Source organism: Hyposmocoma kahamanoa, unplaced genomic scaffold (genome assembly GCF_003589595.1).
Source record: "Hyposmocoma kahamanoa isolate Upper Pololo Valley unplaced genomic scaffold, ASM358959v1 66, whole genome shotgun sequence".
NCBI classification, from domain to species: domain Eukaryota; kingdom Metazoa; phylum Arthropoda; class Insecta; order Lepidoptera; family Cosmopterigidae; genus Hyposmocoma; species Hyposmocoma kahamanoa.
Genome location: NW_020653854.1, coordinates 14,859,021 through 14,879,891, shown reverse-complemented (window position 1 = coordinate 14,879,891; position 20,871 = coordinate 14,859,021). Strand labels below are relative to the sequence as shown.

Below are 20,871 nucleotides of genomic sequence, written 5' to 3'. Positions count from 1 at the left end.
TCTAAGGCTCAATTTATATTGCGGCGGAACGGAATGGAAGCAAATTTTTGTAACTTTATTGTACATTGCACTTTATGGTCAATTGTGTAACGTACAGATACGAGCCAAAATCGCGCGAATGCGCGAGCGTGCGCGAGAATTCCGCGGAAGATTTTAGCTCGTATTTAGGTTGTACGTTACACAATTGACCATAAAGTTCATTATGAATAGTGCAATGAATTTCGCTTCCATTCCGTTCCGCCGCAATATAAATTGAGCCTAAATTTAACGGCGCCTTTAGACAGACTGTAAAAAGAATAGTTTCTAAAAAGGTTGTGAAAACAATTTTTCTTGGAGCCATTGAAAAAAGTAAATAGTCACAAAAAGTCATAAATAATAGAAAAAAGGTGTATCAAAATTTAACAAAATATAAAAGTATTCATAAATTCAATTGAAGGATGAAAAGTACTAAGAAATGTTGATTAAAATTGCGCGCCGTGAGCTCATGATGCGATACATTTTAGCAGTGCTCTTTTGCAACTTGACAGCACTAACTAGTGCTTTAATTAACTACTGCGGTTCCAGGATGTGCGGGCACACTGACGATCACATACTTTGCATGTATCCTGTGAGTTTTGAATATATTCATCTAGTCTATTAATTACTGGAAGCCTTTGACTACCTGCGAGCTGCGGTTAGAGCCAAAAGTTGCGCTACAGATTGAACTTGTATCGTTCCTAAAGTGCCTAAGCGGAATAAAGGTCGATATAATATCTAAAGTGTGAATAATGTTTTATAGGTTTAGATCAACTACTGTGTAGAGACATCACACGCGTGTTACTGTGATTTATTCATTGTGTCAGAATAATTTCTCGCTAATATAAGTAATTTGCTAATATAAGTTAGTTTCGTTGTAGGTACTACCGGGTATAGACCTACCACTTTGTGTTCGATACTAATGTTCATATTCATTGTAAATGATGTATTTGTTTATACAGCACAACGTTCCCGGATTGCAATGCGCAGGCTACATTCACACACAACTGACGCTGCGAGAAAAGGCTGAATTATTGCATAGGCTTAACACTCGGCGCAACGCAGCTGCCAGTGGGCGCTTGCGCGGTTTTCCGCCCGCGGGGAATATGCTCAAATTGGTACGACTAACGTTGGGTATTTAATCGGTACGCGTGGTTTTCTTTGTAGCATAGTATCATAACACCAAGAGTCCAATTCCCGCCTGTTCGGGACGTCATTGCCTGCACGTCACTCGAAACATTAATATTTTAGTTGTTTCTCAATTTAAGTTACCTAAGGTTCGTATCACATTTTGACGACCTCCGTGGTCGAATGGCTTGCACACCCGTTTTAATGGTGTCGCCATCTCTGAGGTCCCGGGTTCGATTCCCGGCCGGGTGAATGTAGACAAACTAACTTTTCTATATTGTCTCGGGTGTGGGTGTTTATGGTACCTTCGTTGTTTCCGAGTACCTACCACAAATGATTTAGTTACCTACTTATTTTGAAATCAGAGCAATTGAATGTTATGTCGTCTAATATTTATTTACAGTATTCTAGTGCTTTTATAATTAAGTTATTTCATTATAATTAATAACCTCTGTTAAATGCAGCATATTGACATTTACTTATATATCAGCATCCCGGGTTAGTATCCCGCCACGAAGCTTTTTATTCAGTTTATTTTGCAGGTGAATTGCGTATTTGATGTGAGATTATTATAGGCCTAATTTACGTTCAAAATGAGGATCTACGCTGATTCCAACTAGGGCCAGCATCCTAGGATTTTACTGGCGCATATATAAATAAATAATTATGGCGCACATATATAATAAGTTAAATTTTTATACAGAATAAACTTCTCTTTATTTTTATCTTATTTTAGCACACAGTTCCAGTGAATCAAGATCAATAGTGTATAGATTTACGAAAACTTCAGTATATCGTATTGTTTGTGATTGCAGCGCTGGGTAGGCGAACTGGAGCGTGAAGCCCAAATCTGGGCGGATCAATGTAGCATGCCTAGCAAGCCTGAGAAGCACGACATATGCCGTGAATTATGTAATTTTTTAATTTCAATTAACAACGTCATTCATATTCCAGGGGATTTTTGGTTTTCTCTCAGTACCCTTTAAATGAAATCCCTTTTCAATATTTGTTAATTATTTGCGGCTGATAAGTTATCTGTGGACCTAGAAATTGTGGCGCTAGTATTGAATAAGTATCACGACGTTGTTCATGTTCTTACTATATTTATACTATACTATACTACTATATATTAATACTTCTTTAAAATCTTATAACATGAAGTTTATATAGTAGATTATTTAGAAAGGTAAAAACGTCTATTAGTATTGCAACAAATAGTATATTCGTCCTGGCCGAATGCCGGATTTTCGGTTAGGAGCGTGGTTGCATACCCGAATATTCGGCCTATAATGCGTTTAAGTACGCACGTACAAAAGGCACGACAAATACCACTAATAAATTTCAGTTATAATAAATAATTTTGTATAGCGAAGCAAAAAAAAACTAGTTTAATTTTCAAGTTTATAATTTAAATTTATGATTTAACAAAGAAAGTGATTGTTTATTTCACTTGTTTAATTAACTTTCAATAACTGAATTTGTTGTTGGCTTTAAGATAATAAGTATTATACTTTGTTGATTTTGCAAGCGTTTATTTAGTTATGAGTAAACTATATAATAAATTACATACGTGTAATGCATGTAAATTACATAATAAGTTTTCATTTGATATGTTACTTTTTTGATCTCATAGAAAAGTAACTTAGTTTGTTTTATTTCCTTCGCTCTTTTAGATTAAAAAAACGAAACATTGCGCTTTCGCGAACTTACAAACTTTAAATTTTCAAATAATACACGGAATACTTTTCGTAAATTCATATTCGTATATCGATATAAATACAAAGGAATTGAATGTATTTTGTCAAGTAGCAGTCCTTAACCAAACCTGATTGTTTACAGTTTAATAATTAAAAATAAATATCATTTATTTGTCTTGAAAACTGATACATATTATAATAATCTCGAACACAGTGTTAATTAGCAAGACGAAACGGCTTATGAATAGATGTGGTCATGGATAAATAACATTGAGATAAATACTTAGGATAAATATCCATTTTTACTCGATATTTATTCAAAAACTTGGATAAATATTTTTAAATCGTGGTTTATTATTTATAATTAATAAAACAAAGTATATTTTGAAACTTAATTGTAAACATTGATACAATTCAGTAGCATGTACGTATAGTATATATATTGCTTGTTATAAAAATTTTTCTATACGCAGTAATAAAAAGAATACTTTTAAGTACCGTAAATCCCTGTATTTTTGCGTGAACCTTATTATTTTTTAAATGCGTAGTTTGTTAAAAAAAGAATTGTCTCCACACAATAATAATCAGCTGTCTAACATTTTGTATGGAATTATTAATACGAAGATCGAACATTCAGAAAAAATTGCTTCGATCCAGCCGGATTCGAACCGACGTCTTCTAGCATACCGTGACAGACGCTATACCAACTAAGCCACGGAAGTTTTAAGTCCAAACATGACTTTATTTAGTACGCATTAGACCACAAGACTATAAAGTTGGGTCGCACTTTATTAACGCAGGATAGGTCGGCTCAAGGGTTACAGTTAATTTGATAACTTTCTGTCAATCGAATTTTCTATACCATAGCCATAGCCAAGTTTTATGTTGACAAAAGTTTAGGTGAGTATGTTGGAATTAGTTTACATTTCTACCATTAGTGAGATGTTATCGACTCGAAAAACGTAGGTACTAAAACAGTATTGTGACATAAAAGAATGGCAAAAACGTAATTATTTAATTAAAAATGAATTCTAATGAATTTTATTACAAAAAGCAAAAAAATAATTATCTATGTTTTAGGATAAATACTCAGTGAAATTGGATATTTATTTTATATTTATCCTTTGACGGACATTTATCGGGTAATAACCCATCTCTATTTATGACTCAAAGGTCGCGGGAGACCCACGGCTTCTGTTATTCTGCCATAACATTGTTAAAGTATTGTAACTAAATATTTAATTTAAGTCGTCGAAACTTATAATTAACTCTATCAGTATGAATCCATTCAAAATGCTTGCTGTGTAAGTAGCCATTCGCGACAATACTTATGAAAAGTTGAAAGTGTACGTTTAAATTGTTTTCCAAATGGTTTTGAAAAGCACAAGCTCTATTACTATACTATTTAAATCCGCATACGAGCAGCATATTTGACTAATAATTTTGTGAACACGAGAAATGAGAACAATATATAATGTGAATTTTATTAATTGAATTATTTAGATGCGACACCTGTGGGCCAGTGTGTAGCGTCTGTGGTGGGCGAGGCGCCCGGCCTTCGCCCAGAGACCATAGTCGACATCTGGTATATGCAGAGCATTCATTATAAGCGCGATGTTAACGCCTACAGGAAGTAAGAAATATAATTTTTTAATTGCTTTTTTGTGCTGTTTTCGAGTATTGTCTACAAAATATTTCAATTTATGGCGTTTAAGAAAGAAAACTAAGCCAAGCGTTGTGACAAGCGCAGCTGAACTTCAAAATTTATTTGCAGTCCTCAAGATAACAATAGCTATTACGGCGACTTTGCACAAATATTACATTATAAAACCTATATGGTTGGATGTGCTCGCAGTAAATTTATGGTAAGTGTTATATTAAATTTCGTACATTATTAGATTTTTTATTATATGCAAACCGGCAGTCTAATGGTCCACGTTAATATAAAGTGTCTACCGCCGCCTAAAGACATTAGCAAAACAAAGAAATTTATTTAAAATGTTTCACATTGTTAATAGCAGTAGAGCTTCTTGTAAAAGAGCCCTGCCTATTTCTACCGCCAAGTAGTAATGTGAGTATTATTGCGTTCGGGTTTTGAAGTGTGCTAGTGAAATTACAGGCTTATGCACTTGTGAACTTATGTGGCAGTGTCCCTCAGATCTTTAAAGCTCTGAGTCGTGCTGCAACTATTGTGAACAGGCGTGTCGCTTAAAAAAATCCTAAATTCATTGTTGGCTGTTGACGATAAGACCTCAAGTCCCCGTCCAACTTTGCTTTACAAATAGTTACGATGATGGAGTTGGGATTTGGGAGAAGTATTTATCGTGGATTAATCTAATTTTACCAACGCAGGCAATTCTACAGGACCGTGTCCGAAGTGTGGAGCGGTTAGTGTGCAACTTCGCCCCGCAAGGCCCATTCCAGGGTCGACCAATATGGATACCATCTAAACCTGCAAGCATATGCCCACCACGTGCTATTCAGGATAATGTGTATCCTGCACTGTGTGATTTTCGTTAGTATTTATTTAACTTACGTTCGTTCATAAACGGTATCCACCTTATAAAAATAGTCTGTCTGATTCACTTCTACTTCGTCAAGTAATAACTTATTGCAAACGTATTCAAATTTAAATTTCTACACGTTTTAAAACACGTTAAAACGCAGATCCTATACAAAACAAAATAGATTTTAATTTGGTTAACAGCATGTAGTGCCCAATAACTCCGTAAGTCTAGACGCGATCGATGCCTTAAAAATTTTATCAACTTATTCCAGAATCGTACCTCGACGAGTCTCAAGACCAAGATCATGTGATGACTTTAGAGGAACACCTATTATTAGATTCCTTATTCGCTATCGAAAAGAATGATTCTCTGAATTATTCTGGTAGCTTAGATGAGATATATCTAACCAAACTCGCCGTAGCTACATTATCCAATGTAGATAGTCCAGAAATCGTCAATTCAGTACAAAAAAGAGATGTCCCTGATGTACCTCTTAGTACAATAATACAGTTCGAAGAAAAGCACTCAAAAGAAACACCTGATGGTGTAGATGAAGAAATTGTGACATTTAAAGGTAAATTGGTTAAAGACGCCAGTGTTGTGGGAAGGCCAAAGTCATATAATATTGAAGAACTAAACTTGAACAATGGTGTTACAGAGGAGGGTAAGATTTCTTTTGATATTTAATTTCATTACACAAATTAATGATGATTAATTTTTCGTATTAATTTACGGTTTATGTTATTACATACCAAGATATTAATCATTCCATTTCTGCAAGGTAGAATGAAAGCTATTATTAATTTTTTATTTTTTAATCCAGGGATGTACATCGGCAATACCTATAAGAGCGGTTTACCCGCAAATTTTAAAGAATTATACGTCGACTATATTTATGGAGAGGGTTTTGAAGATAAGACTTCTAATAGTGTAACTGCCGCTACTGTATTATCGTCTCCTGCAACATCAGTTATTCCGACCATTATAATTTCTTTAAGCGGTAAGTTGTTGACTTTGTAGATATATTATTGTTCTACAAATGTTTACAAATGAAAAAAAAACGTTTATCAATATAAATAATTAAAAAAGAATTAATACAGATGAAAGGAAGAACTCGTGTCTTTATTGATTACCCCACTTTTATTTCTGGTAATAAAAATAATATGTTGGTGGTGGTTATTATTCGTTTATAAAAAACGTTGTTGCACTTTTGTTCCTAAAAAATCCTTTTCACAGATGATATAAATTTGACAAACTTCATTACAAAAGTCGTAGACAGCGAAGCCATAAGCACAGTACCAACTGAAATTACTATCTCGTCGTACATTCGTTTATTGGCCAATCTTAGCGATAAATTTAATGACACCGACAAAATGATCGATGAATTGTTATCTGATCGTAAGTTTTTGCTTTTATTTTAAACATTAAGGTTATAAAGTACTTTCGATATTATTTTCTTTATACATATTCATAGCGGAAATGGCTAAGCGTATCCATGAGGAGCTAGATCTTTATATGTCGACTGAAACTGAAGAAACAATCTCTTCGATTACCGAAATGTTGTCTTCGATAATGGAAACTATGACTTCAGTCAATGATAGCATGTATACATCTACTTCCACAAAGGTAAGACAAATATTGAATTAGGTACATTAAATATTAACTTATAAAATAATTAAATGTTAACGGTAATTAACGACCTCGATAGCTCAACGGTTTGCAACGTGCGGCGCTGGATGAGGATGGCCTGGGTTCGATTCCCGGTAGGACCAATTTGGGAAATGAACTTTTCAATGTTTACTCTGGTCTTGATATTCTGGGTAGGGTGAATTTCCTTGCTTCTCATAGTACAGGGATTTTCCTAGTTTTATTAGGTATTTAATCAACGAATTAATTTTATTGTTGTTACAATGTAAACACACTTTTCTGATATCGCAATATAAGCTAAAGTATTAAATTGTGAATATGTATCACTTAAAATGACTATGATGTTTTTTGTCACATGTTGATGAAGATGACTATGTATAAATATGGTATGACTTTATTTATTTTTTAACGCTAGGTCAGACGAGATATAGGAGAACACCCAAAAGCAGAAAACGGAACACCTGCACAAATCAGTGATATTACAGAAATAAATGATGCCGTTCACGTTATTCCTGCTGTAGAAAACATACCAGTTGATGATACAAATTTCTCTGATCCTGAGAATAATCGAATAGTGCGCCAGAATTTTGCGAGTGAAGCAGAAGCTTTGAACAATATAACTGCTGAAAGAGCACCTATGCTAAATATGGTAATGAAATATATGCCTTATTTAAAAAATTATGAAACCAGTTTTGTTCGTACCACTGTCGATAGATCTTATGTCTTGTCTCCTACATTTATATTAGTTTTATCACTTTTAAACGCATTTACTTTGTTTGATGTGTGATGTTTTGTGGTTTTAGGCTTATTTTGTTGTTACATTAATGTTACGTTTCGTTCTTGTAACAGTATATTAAATGTTTAATAACGTTATTAATTTTCAATATTGTTGATATTTTTAAATAGAACCTAATTGCCGGGTGACCCGATTTAAACGCCTGCCAAATGAAGTAGAAGAGAACAGAGTGGTGTCTTTTAGTGTCCGAAGTTCTTTGGGTGCCTGAATCAAGGAACTAAGTAAACGGGTGCCACGCACAGCTTAACATGATTCTTTAAGTCTATGTACAAAACTAGGGAAGCGTTAACTACGTTATTTATGTACTTATGAATCATTTCTAGGTCGTCATATTAAATTTCTTGTATTCTGATAGTTAATAAATTTTTCAGGTAGTACTAGTTATTTTAAGGGCAGTTCGCGGGGGCGTTATTGAAATGGTAATGAGTGTGGCGGTCATCGGCCGGCGAGCGGCCAAGCTACATGCCAGTATGTTTTCTACAACGCTCGCACCACGTTGTCCGCGTAGCCGCGTAGCGTTTTTATGTAGAACGTCTACGGAAACGCGTGAATGATTATAAGCCAAGGATTTATTTAATATGACGTTATGTATGTGGTTTATCAAAATTCTGTTCAAGGTGTTGAATATTCGTGCAACATTGTACAATCATTAAAAAAAATTGTAAGTAAATTAATAATGTGACATTGACAGATAAGAATAAAAAAAGTCGCTTTCCGAAATTTATTACAGTGAAATAAAAATCAAATATCCTTTATGAAATAATACTAAATCAAAAGACTATTGGGGGTAACTATTTAAAGAACTATTGCGAAAAAGAATATAAAACCACGAAGACACAAACGAAGAACGACAATGACGAACGACACAAAAGCAAACGGGCTAGAACCCCGTGAAGGGGCTCGAAGTTCCTGGCCTAGACGACCTGATGACGTCAAGATTGAGTTCGAATTTGGTGTGCCTCTAGGAGCCATGTCTGCTCATCCCGCTTTTCACTCTGCTTGGAATATTGGATAGTGAGTATGAAAACTATTTTCAAATGAACACAATCTGTGATATACTACCTCTACAGAAGACAAAATGGCTTGGAATGGCACCGCACTATTAATACAATAAAGTATTAACTTAAAAAAAATATTTTTTTCAGAATCGATATGAAACGTATTTTTTTTCCATTTTTATAAATGAAAACTTATTACAATTTATGTATAAGTTAATGTTTATTGCAGACATCTAAACAATTTCCTACTTGCCAAATATATTTAAAAATAAAAGGGAATAAATAATTTCATATTTTTGAGTACGTATTGTTTTGTCTCGAAATAGATAATTAAAAGTTTGTATAACTATTAATGGTATCTCACAATATTCTAACGACGACACGGTTGTATTAATGTGTACAGATTAAAATTTTACATTCAGTAGTAGTTTAATGAATTTATAACTTGAATTTCACATATTGTAAGTTAACAATTAAATAAATAAATAAATTACGCACACACTAAACATAGCCCCGCACTAGGGAAAACCTGTGTCGCGGGTGCCATGGACACACACATAAACAACCACAAATTACACCCAAACTCACGACAGAAATAAATGTAGGCCATACAAATATTTCTCCCGGCCCGGGAATCGAACTTGGAACCTCTGCGTGGCATTCCGGCATGGTAATCGTTCGGCCACAGAGGCAGTCAAAATTGTAAGAGCAGTGCGATATTTAGTCATCAAAGTGTAAGGGAGTCAGTCGCTTGGGCTTTTGACTCTTTCATTTTGGTTCTGTTAGTCACTGTCTTGCATCATTTAGGAAATATTTGTCAAAATATGCTCACGTATGGACTGTTAGTAGAATTTTCTTAACCCTATGAAGGGGCTATTCGGCACTTCGTAATTTTAAGCTTACTTTCGTGACCTCTTTTACGCAAATTACGCGATGCCAAACGTGAGATAAGGTGGAATTGTTAGAAGTCCTTCACAAATTGTGTACACCTTTTCACTGTGAATTTACATTGTTATATTTATGGTAATGTATCAGTATATTCGAGCTGAGTATTGTTCAAACAAATCAAGCATTACCTATATCATACGCAGACAACGTGTCGTAGGTATCTGCTGTCATAAAGCTCAATCTACAGCAAATGAATCCGAATTTATTTCTTTTAATTGCAACGTTTCACTGCACATCACTTATATTATGTAGATATAAAGTCCTATTGCATATCAAACGAATAGATCGCATTACGTAACTACGTAAAAACTAACCTAATAGACTTAAACCTTGGAAGAAAATAATACTCAACACACGCGTTCCTATTTGCATAATTTTATAGCATACGCGAAAAATATCAAGGTGAATTTCGTTCTACAAGACCCTAGAACTACGAAATGCTTATTTCGAATTAAGTACTATCAGATAAGGCAAACAAAAAAAAAACACAAACATATTGTTATAGACTCGTTAATGGTTTCTCCCAGTGACTAATGTTTTTGATATTTGGTTCGTAGTGTTTTGTTGTTATGTTAGATCATACCTCCAGGTACATTAATCGATTTTTTCCGCTTCCATTTTGTGTTTTATAATTAAGTTGACTCACGGAAAGACTGCATTTTGTTTTGTTTATTAGGAACACTCGATGTGTCATCTGAATAGAAAACAAGTGAAAGTTGCAAAGGGCCACGCGACAAAATAATATCAACAAAGTTCATCAAAGGTCATCATGCATGAACATGGCCCTGTGGCATGACTTTACGTCGATTTATTCTAAGTAAGATTTGGAAGGTACACCGGAACATTAAGTCAATTAAGGGATTGGATGGGATTTTAATTATCATTATCAGCTTACACGCATCCACTGCTGGACGTAAGTCTCCCACACGGCAGGCCATCCCTTCCGGTCGTGTGCCGCCCGCATCCAGTCTCCGCGCGCCATCTTTCTCCGGTCGTCCATCCATCTTGCCGCAGCGCGTCCAACACTACGTTTGACTCGACGTGGTCGCCACTCTTGATCAAGTCTGCTCCATTGGTCATCAACCCTTTGCATTGGTCAACAGGGATTGTAATTCATACTTGATAAAAAACCGACCTCAAAAGTACATCGAATTACATCTATTTGCTAAGTTTCATTGAAATATCCCTTAGTTCGCCACTATACAGGACTTGATACTGGAGATAATAAAAATAGGTTCTCACTACGACACTACCCAAAGTATATCGAGGGAAAAACGCCTTGAATTGGAGAAATAGCAAAATCAACTAAATAATTGCTAAAAGTAATTGCTCCTAAATAAAAGTTAGGCGCTATTTATAAAAATGAATCTTCATGCGTGAACAGCCACCCTTTGAGGTGGATGATTTTCTTCAAAATGAAATGGGACCACTATGGAAATACTCCCTTTCCAACAAAAAAGAATCATGAAAATCGGTTCACAAATACCGGAGTTATCGCGTAACATACACACAAAAAAAAACAAAAAAAAGAACATACAGTCGAATTGAGAACCTCCTGCTTTTTTGGTTAAAGAGCACGTAACAAAAATGCTACTTACAGCGAAGTCTACAAAGTTTTTAATCCTAATGAGAGTAGAAGTCTTGCTGATTGTGTCATTACACATAGTACTGACGTAAATATCAAAGAATTTACTTAGTAGGTATGTAGTATATAGTAGCTAAATTGTGATTCACTCATCACTAGTAGTTAAAATGAGCTGAGGACAAGGACGAGATGCACTAACTGAACAGAACAGTTTAGCTCATTTATATAAATTCAGAATCTCCTTGGAGTCACTTACGAAGACTTGGCTAATTTTGTCGAGACCGTCATTGTCTGGACACAATCGGAAGTAATTTCTTAAGCCATATGATTTAACACATTAGTATATTGTTCTTAAAAAATATTATGGCAAAATCGCATTACAAAATGCAAAACGAATATATTGTATATACACAGCACAGACATACTAAATCTATGAAGCATCATATCATAGTTATTTAGTAGTGCTAGTCACTAACATAGCTAAACTAGCGAAGCGATAGCGAAGCACTAGTTTGTCACTAAAACTGATTTACAATCTATAAAATAAGACTTAGCAAGGTTTCGATAGTTTCGTATTAAAATTCACATTGTGCATCAAGCATGGTCTCAGGTTTAAACATAAGTTTGAATTGCGATAAAAAAAAGAAATAGTTCCAGATAAGGCCCGTAGCCATAAGCGCACATAGATATGCAGAGACCTTCAACGTCTTCAACTACTTGTAAAGGGCCTGTCGTCCAGTTTAAACTTCGGCAAACACATTAAATACATGGCCACGAATGCGGCAAGGAACCTTGGTATCCTTTACAGGGTGAAGCATTACTTCACACCCGGACAGTAGTAACAACAGTACCAAGCACAAATCCTGTCGTGTGTGGATTACTGTTGCCATCTGTGGAATGGATCTGCTAAATACCAACTGGTCACCTTGGATTCCATTAAGAAACGTGGCTAGAGACTTGTCGGTGATTTGGATTTAGCAGAGGCGAGCTGCTATGCCTTGAACACCGCCGTAAAGTTGCTTGCTTATCAGTATTCTACAGGGTATGTCACGGAAAGTGCGCGACGGAATAGTTCTGCCATCCCCTTTCTATCTATAACAATATAGGGGTGGAATCCCAGCCCAGCAGTACGAAGCGTTACACTTCAACATTAGAGGAGTTAAATTCCCAATTTGCAGATTTGTTTCCTGCCCGTTTATGATTTTGGCCTTTTCAAGGTGAGAGTGAATAGGCGTGCATGCTCCATCGACGGTCTCATTGTCACTTTCCATGAAAGAGAGTCAATAGCGCACTCATTTTATCCATAAGTAGGTTGTTATAACACATTGTTCGCTTATTGTTATTATTCGTTGTAGTAGAAATATTATGTGTTATAACATTTCTACTACAAAGAATAATGGTTTGCATGCCATCATGCGACACAGATCCGCTTGGGTTCTAAGCATACTGCGTGTCAGCTCGAACGGGATCCGGAATATTATTGCGGACAGGTGGGACAGTCCCATTCTCGGATTGAGGGGTGTGCTTGCATCCGTCTGTATCTCGCCTTTTAAAATAAAATTAACACTAGTTTTTTAGAAATTGTTTATTACAAACCATTATGGACCAAGTGTCTGAAAGAAATCATTATTATTATTATTATTATATAGAGTTATTATTAGAGTAAATAGCAACTCTCGAGCTTACGAGTAAGCGCCAGTTGCAGCTGAGTATATGGCACTGCTAATAACTGCTAATACTGGGAATAAACCGAAATTTAGAGGCAAGAAAATTGCAACATAATCATTTAATATTGTAGAAAACAGTAGTAGCAGTAGAGCTCCTCGTGAAAGAATTCGTCCAGGGAAGTACTGCCACCTTGCCGATTCCTGCTGCCAAGCAGTAACGTCAGCATTACTGTGTTCTGGTTTTAAAGGGTAAGAGTGCTGGTGAAATTACAGGTACATGGGACTTGTCGACTTATGTCTCAGGGTGATGGACGCAGTGGCAGTGCTGTTCAGATCTTTGCAGTTTAAAGCCTTAAGTGGCATTGCAACTGTTATGGACAGGCGTGTAGCCTACTATACAGGAGCACGACTTGTTCGTATCAATCACTTGATATTATAAAAAATAATCATGAGACGCTTTATTACAATTTATTAGAAACTGTCGTATTTTGTACGAGAGTCAAGGTTATTTCAAACATGTCGTTTTAAAAGCGTCAGCACCATTGCTATAACCTACTTTTCGCTCTGGTTGTGCTGCTTTATTGTATTAGTATTCTCATAGTATTCTGACCTTCTTTATTTATTCTTATCTGTGTTCTTGGGCGTGCATATTTTTTTACACCCGACGCTAGAAGAGCGGAGTTATAAATTTGAAGCCTTTGTATGTGTATCTGCCTGTGATATCGTAGCTCACAAACGAACGGATTGATCTGAAAACGGTTTTTTCAACCCAATTTCGGAAGTGGTTCAATAAACTTAAGTTGTTTGATGAACATCTGTTCGGCTGTTTAACGATCATTAGCTCTTTTCCTTTTCAGTGCAGGGACCGCAGTCATAAAATGAATGTTTACATACCTACCTCCGTGTCCGAACGGTTACCATGCTGGTCTGCCACGCAGACGTTCCGGGATCGATTCCCGGGCCAAGAGACGAATATGTATGGCCTTGATTTCTCTTGTGAGTTTGGGTGTATTTTGAGGTTGTCTGTGTGTGTGTCCATAGCATCCGCGATATAGGGTATTCCTAGTGCGGGGCTATGTAAAAAAATATTTCCACTTGTCGGATCTACTACAAATTCGATATACATAGGAAATCCGTTGATATTACAATATATAAGCTTGATCTGATGCTGCACCAAAAACATTTTGCAGACTACTCAAATCTCCAAACAATAAAACGATCGTGTTTGTAGGCTCACTCAATTGGTCTCGACTTATTGTTAGCTTATAAGATGGCGACTTTGTTGACGTTTTGGCGTACACTTTTTTGAATCTTTTTTATTATTTAAATTTATTAATTCTCTTCTTTTTAGAACTATGGCATGTTATTAAACGATTTCTGCTCGTCAGTCATCGCATCCGCTCTTTAATAATTTGTAACAAAGATTAATCGAGTTGTCAGACACCTCATGTTTTAATATAAATCTTCTAGTATCTCAAGATTCGCCTACGCATTACAATTGACTGAATTGAGCCGTGGGCAGTGTTATGTAGGTGTACATAAATTTTGTAGGGTGATAAACATACATCTTCATCTTGTTATTCTCTTTTCCTGTTGTGTGTCAATTAATCCTGGTTATAAGTCTTATAGCAGGGCGTTTAAAATAAAGTTTAAACATCAATTGTTACATAAATCAATGTGAATATCTGGGTATCAATATATTTAAATTTCAAACTAGTTTACATTAAGTAGTATAGTAAATATTTGATAATATAAGTGTAGCGTACCATATCAATGGGATTCGAGTGCTTTATTATTATTATTATTATTATTAAAACCAACAAAGTAAAGGTAGGAACGTAACACAGAAAAAACAATGACAAAATTAAAGAAAAAGGCGCTAGAAATAACTACATTTCACTTTAGAATTTCAATCTAAAACTAAAGTGATAAAAATATTGTATAAAATATACAATGTACAAAAAAATTTGTAGCATCTGCTGCAATTCGCTACAATAAGTACTTGAGTACACACCCTCTCAAACATCGCTTTGTTGACCAAGTAATTTCTTGAAGGATTTCCAATACTTTAAAGCCGTTAACCGTCAACTATGTCAACCGATTACCGTGAATCACCATTAATAATTAATAATGTTCTGTCTTTATCGACATCGACTGAACTACAATTCTATGGGAACTCGACCCCGGTCATTCACCTCGTCATATGGTGAATTGTCCATGTCAACGACCTTTGGCTTACATTCCTTGTTAAAGGCTGCCAAGTTTACCCTCCTTCCTAGACAGGTAAACAACACGTTTACGTACGTACATTTGAAGTCTGTCGGAAATTTTTTAGGTCGAAATTTTCTAACTTGATTCGATGTGGAAATCTGTTTTATATCTTAAAATAATAACAATTCTTTACAGCTTTTTTAAAGCAGTCGCTGTAACAAAAAAGCAATATCGAGTTCTTAGGTTTTCTTTTGTTTACTATTGAAAATGAAAATGTTTTCGGATGTCAACCGCGTACATTTTTTTTTTTCAAACAAACCAACTGTAATAACTTTCGTAACTATAAAAAATAGGGCGTTGGCATTAACATCAGACATAACTGGTTGATGACTTTACCATCTCGGACAGCCGTGACAAAAGGATCTGGAAAGGCCTGCAATATTAGTTTGTTTGAAAAACAAATTTACGCGATTTAGATCTAAAAAAATGTTCCAAAAATATAAATATAAAAATATTTAGGTACATTCACTACAACGTATTGTCAACAAACAGTTCATGATAAAGTTTTGATACAAAGTGACTGTAGAAGGCGCATATCAGTCTCTACATCAGGGTCTTGCTCGCTCCAATAATGGATGGCCGTCAAAGGGCGTGAAAATTCAAAAGGTCACGAACACTACCTATTTACTCACAACATAATATAATAGCGTTCATTGCACAGACCCCTTAGTCCGTGGTCCATGGATCACAGGTTAAAGAAATCCTGGTCTACGCTCTATATCTTGCGCTACAACAATTTCCTCTTCCCCCCGGACCGCCGCAAGGTGTAGACGTTTTACTGCTCTGTTGCCATTTTATTCCAAAAAAGTTTAAATTTAAATTTGTACATTAAATCCGAAGTGAAATTAGGGATTCATAAGTGTCTAGGAGTTAGTTGCGCAGCCGCAGGTGGATTTACTCCTACTAGTGCAACATATCGAACTTGTTACCCGCCCTTAACGCTACCGACTCCTCCCTCAACTGTGACGTCGATCAATTAAGTTGTGTGGGCGGTGCCTTCTTAAGACTGTCTCCACCTATGTGCAAGCGCTTACGCAGCTTGTAATACAAAGTGCTTACGCAGTTTGTAACAAATTGTTGATTGCTTCTATATTCCTAGTACAATATGGAAGAAAATCGCAACGCAACCGTATCTGACTTTGACATGTCGATTTGCAATTCGGAAGGAGACAAAAATTCATATCCTACTGGTCATGGAATCCTCCGCCAGCAGTGTGATCAGCAAACACAACTGGATGAGCTATACTTTGATGACAAGACGACACCTCCGAACTTTGTAACTTTGCGCCAACAAAATAAGGATACACAACCGAATGACTTACTGAGGGACCAATTAAATGATTTTAAGGAGGAGATGAGAAGATTAATGACATTTTTTACAAATACTCAAAAAAGTGAACTCGCCGATATGAACTCCACTATGAAAGAAGTACAAAATCGAATATTAACATTGAGAACTCAATTGAGTTCCTAGCCTCGCAAAATCAAGAATTGAAAAGCCGTATTACGGTGCTAGAAAATAATGCTAAGGACGACAGGCAGTATATTTCGTATTTGGAAAATAAAGTGGAGGACCTTCAACTGGGTAGTCGCAAAGCTAAGTTCGAGATAAAAAATGTCCCTAAAAAAGAAAATGAGAATAAAGATGATTTAATTGAAATGATTGCTTGCCTATCAAAAACGGTTAACTGCGAAATTAAGAAAACGGACATCAGGGATATTTACAGAGTACGTGGAAAGCCTGAACAAAGGAATACACCAATAATTATTGAAACTAACTCGGCTTTACTGAAAGCTGACTTCCTGAGAATGACTAAGACCTTTAACGTGAAGAATAAAAATAAGATATGTGGCAAGCACTTGAGAATCAAGACTCAAGAGGACACTCCAGTTTATGTATCAGAGCACCTAACTGCCCATGCTTCACGTCTGATTTTCCTGGCTCGAGACCTAAGACTAAAGGATACAAATTTTGCTGGACTAGTTACGGTAAGGTGTACGTTAGAAAATCTGAGCAATCACCAGTAATCGTAATTAGAAGCGAAGATCAAGTACACCAACTTATATCGCAATCCTGACTATCAGCTAGATTTCTATATTTTATCTCTCTATTCAATTGTTTGTTCATACAGTCATTTGTAAACTTATACCACATCAACTCACGAACAAATCCCCACATTCTCTCATTATCATTCTTACTTTACTCTCGTCTCTCTCATACTCACACAAACACATTACTTAAAAATACATTACACCTCTACATCCTCGAGCTACAGACTGATACATTAATCTGTTTCCTTTGTACGATTAAAATTAATAATAACCCTAATCTACTGCTTTGCCCCTTCTCTTTTGACGTTATAATTCTTGAGCTAGATAGATATGAATGATACTTTACTAACAATAAATGACATTGATAGCTTAGAGATCGCACACTCTTTGGAATGTGATATTACGGCGCTTAATAACAATTTAAATGTAAAGAAATGTGACTTTACTGTGATATCTCAAAACATTAGAAGTATCTATTGTAACTTTGACGACTTTTTATTTAATATTTCCCAACTCAGTTTTAATACGGATGTTATAATATTAACTGAATGTAAGATTAACTTGAACAAACAGCTACCATTGTTACATGATTGTTACCTAATTATTACTCTTATTTCACGAAATGTCAGCGTAACCAAAACGACGGGGTGGTTATTTATGTAAAGAATACATTGAAGCATAAAACTGCTGAAATTAATTTAGAACAGGCATCTTGTTTACAGCTTGAAATTTTGAACTGCATAGTTTTAGGTATATACAGATCCCCAGCAAATAACAATGCGGAATGTTTTATTAACTCACTAAGCACTCACCTTGAAAGTTTAAACACAAGTAGCGAAAGTATTATAATAGCGGGTGATATAAATATTAACATAACTCCTAAACATGAAGTACCACCGTATGAGCAAAGAAATATGTTGTGCTATTTAAATATGTTGTCTATGCATGGTATACTATCAGGCCACACTATACCAACTCGTGGTAAAAATTGTCTGGACCATAACATGTTAAGGATAAACACTAAAATGCTTAGAGCAACAGTGGCTGTATTGAACACCACTACCACTGACCATTATACAACGCTTTTATCACTTTCTACAATTAAAAATAGTTACACTGTGAAAAAAACTAAAACAACTATAAACTTTGAAGAAGCTTTAAAACAATTAAAAATGAAAATTCTAGCAAGTCCTTTCTATTGTGATGACCCAAATACGGTCATAAATGACTTGATTCACGCTTTGTCAGAAACATTAAATAATAACACGAAAATCACCAATATACCAAGTAATCACCGCATAATAAAACCATGGATCACACCGGGTGTCCTACGTTGTATTAGAACCCGAAATAAACTTCAACAAAAATGCCGTAGTAATCATCAAATGATGAAGATAATAAACGAATCTACAATAAATACAGAAATTACTGTAATAATCTTATAAAGAAGCTAAAAGGAAACTACGAAAAAGAAATACTAAAAAATTCAGTCAAAAATAGTAAACTATTATGGAAAAGTATTAAAAATATTACGTATACTAGTAACAATAAATCCACCAACACAGAACTGACGAATTTGAAATTGACTCCCTCTGCCGCTGCGGATTATGTAAATAAGTTTTTTGTTAATATTGGCAAGCAACTTGCTCAGCAAATACAAACACCGAATGATGAACTGAAAACTTATCTCAAAAACTTACCAACACAAATCAACTCCTTCGTTCTCCTGCATACTGACGAACATGAAGTAAACTGTATAATTAGGAACCTAAAATCGAGTAGTGCGCCTGGCTGGGACAATATCCCTACAGCATTTTTAAAATCTGCAAATTCCGTAGTTGTTCCCATTATTACCTATGCTGCAAACCTCTGTTTTGACAAAGGAATTTTTCCGACACTTCTTAAGTTGTCAACTATAACTCCTGTGTATAAGAGTGGAGACAGAGACGATGTCAATAATTACAGGCCTATATCTGTATTATCAGTGATATCTAAAATACTGGAAAAATTACTCAATAAAAGATTACTAGACTATTTAAATAAAAACAATATATTGTCTGTAAACCAATTTGGTTTTCGGCGTGGAAGATCTGTGGAAGATGCAGTAATCTCCTTGAGTTCTCTGGTTACAAAAAAACTTGACAAACGTAAGAAATGTTTGTCAGTATTTTTGGACTTAAAAAAAGCATTTGACACCATCTCTCTCTCCATACTGGTACACAAATTAGAAAAGATAGGTATAAGAGGTACTCCACTTTGTATATTCATTGATTACTTGACAAATAGGAAGCAAACAGTGAAATTAGATAACCACATCAGTAGGTGCGAAGAGGTTTTGTATGGCGTACCCCAAGGTAGCGTTCTTGGTCCTACGCTTTTTCTTATATATATAAATGACCTATGTGATTTACAGATCAAGAACGCTAATATTTTCTCTTATGCTGATGATACAGCCATTGTATTCTCTGATAATTCTTGGGATACTCTGAAGTCTAGTGCGGAACGGGGACTGGAGCGTGTAAACAGATGGTTAATTAATAATTCTCTTACCTTAAATACTAATAAAACAAACTACATCTGTTTTAGTATAAATAATGATACTCAGCCTAAAAATCATTTTCACTTAAAGATTCATAATTGCAAAACCACAGGTAACACCAGTAACTGCACATGCCCTTCTATCATTAAAGCTGCACAATCAAAATATTTGGGTGTTCTTGTGGACCAGCGACTCTCGTGGTATCCACACCTCGAACACGTCATTAAAAGAGTAAGAAAACTTAATTGGATTTTTAAAACACTAAGATATGTAGTGCCAGGACCAGTCGCTGGTCCGCGAGTCTCGTCGTCTAGGGATATACTTAAGGAAATATACGTGAGTTTGGTTCAATCTGTATGAGTTTTATTGTATTCCTGTATGGGGTGGAGCAGTTAAAACTCGTTTTCTCGAGTTGGAACGTGCGCAACGCAATTTGATTATAATAATGTATTTTAAAAAAAGACGATTTGCCACTAGCAGTTTGTATCAACTATCAAATTTAGCCACTGTAAGGAAACTCTACATCACTCAAACTGTACTCAGACAACATAGGTCACTAAAATATGATCTAAATATTTCGAAGAGGAGAAGGAAAGACAGTGTGGCACAAGTACCTAAAGTAAATACAACATTTGCAAACAGACAATTCAGCAAACGATCGGCCCATTAACAATTAAATTAATAAGGAATTAGAAATATACGCCAAAAGTTATAGAGACTGAAAAAAGTTACATCAAAATGGCTATAGTCGAAATCGTATGAGGAAACCGAAGATCTATTAGAACAGTTGCTTTAAAAACACTACTTTCCTAATCTATGGCAACAGGTTAACACACATACACACAGACACCCCCCCCACACGCACATACATACATACATACACACACTCACACTCACTTACTTACTCACTCACACAGGCATACATACACACACTCACTCGCACATACATACATACATACATACATACACACAATCACACTCACACTCACTCACACACACACACACACACACACACACACAC

General features: G+C 35.4%; 2 protein-coding genes across 2 annotated transcripts in view; both read left to right on the top strand.

Moving 5' to 3' along the window:
- The first annotated feature begins 477 nt into the window (after positions 1-477).
- Positions 478-7,781, top strand: LOC113231918. Its single transcript, XM_026466459.1, has 11 exons — positions 478-607; positions 978-1,133; positions 1,959-2,055; positions 4,344-4,473; positions 4,615-4,705; positions 5,193-5,355; positions 5,619-6,011; positions 6,171-6,347; positions 6,584-6,745; positions 6,822-6,973; positions 7,410-7,781. Exons 1-11 carry the CDS (start codon positions 485-487, stop codon positions 7,779-7,781), a joined length of 2,016 nt encoding a protein of 671 aa, XP_026322244.1. The 5' UTR covers positions 478-484.
- A 748-nt stretch (positions 7,782-8,529) lies between these two features.
- Positions 8,530-20,871, top strand: part of LOC113231679 (katanin p60 ATPase-containing subunit A1-like) — a 24,052-nt gene continuing 11,710 nt past the window's right edge. Inside the window, exon 1 of the mRNA XM_026466136.1 lies at positions 8,530-8,804. Coding sequence (XP_026321921.1) covers positions 8,644-8,804 — 161 coding nt within the window. The 5' untranslated portion in view covers positions 8,530-8,643. The remainder of the gene's footprint in view (positions 8,805-20,871) is intronic.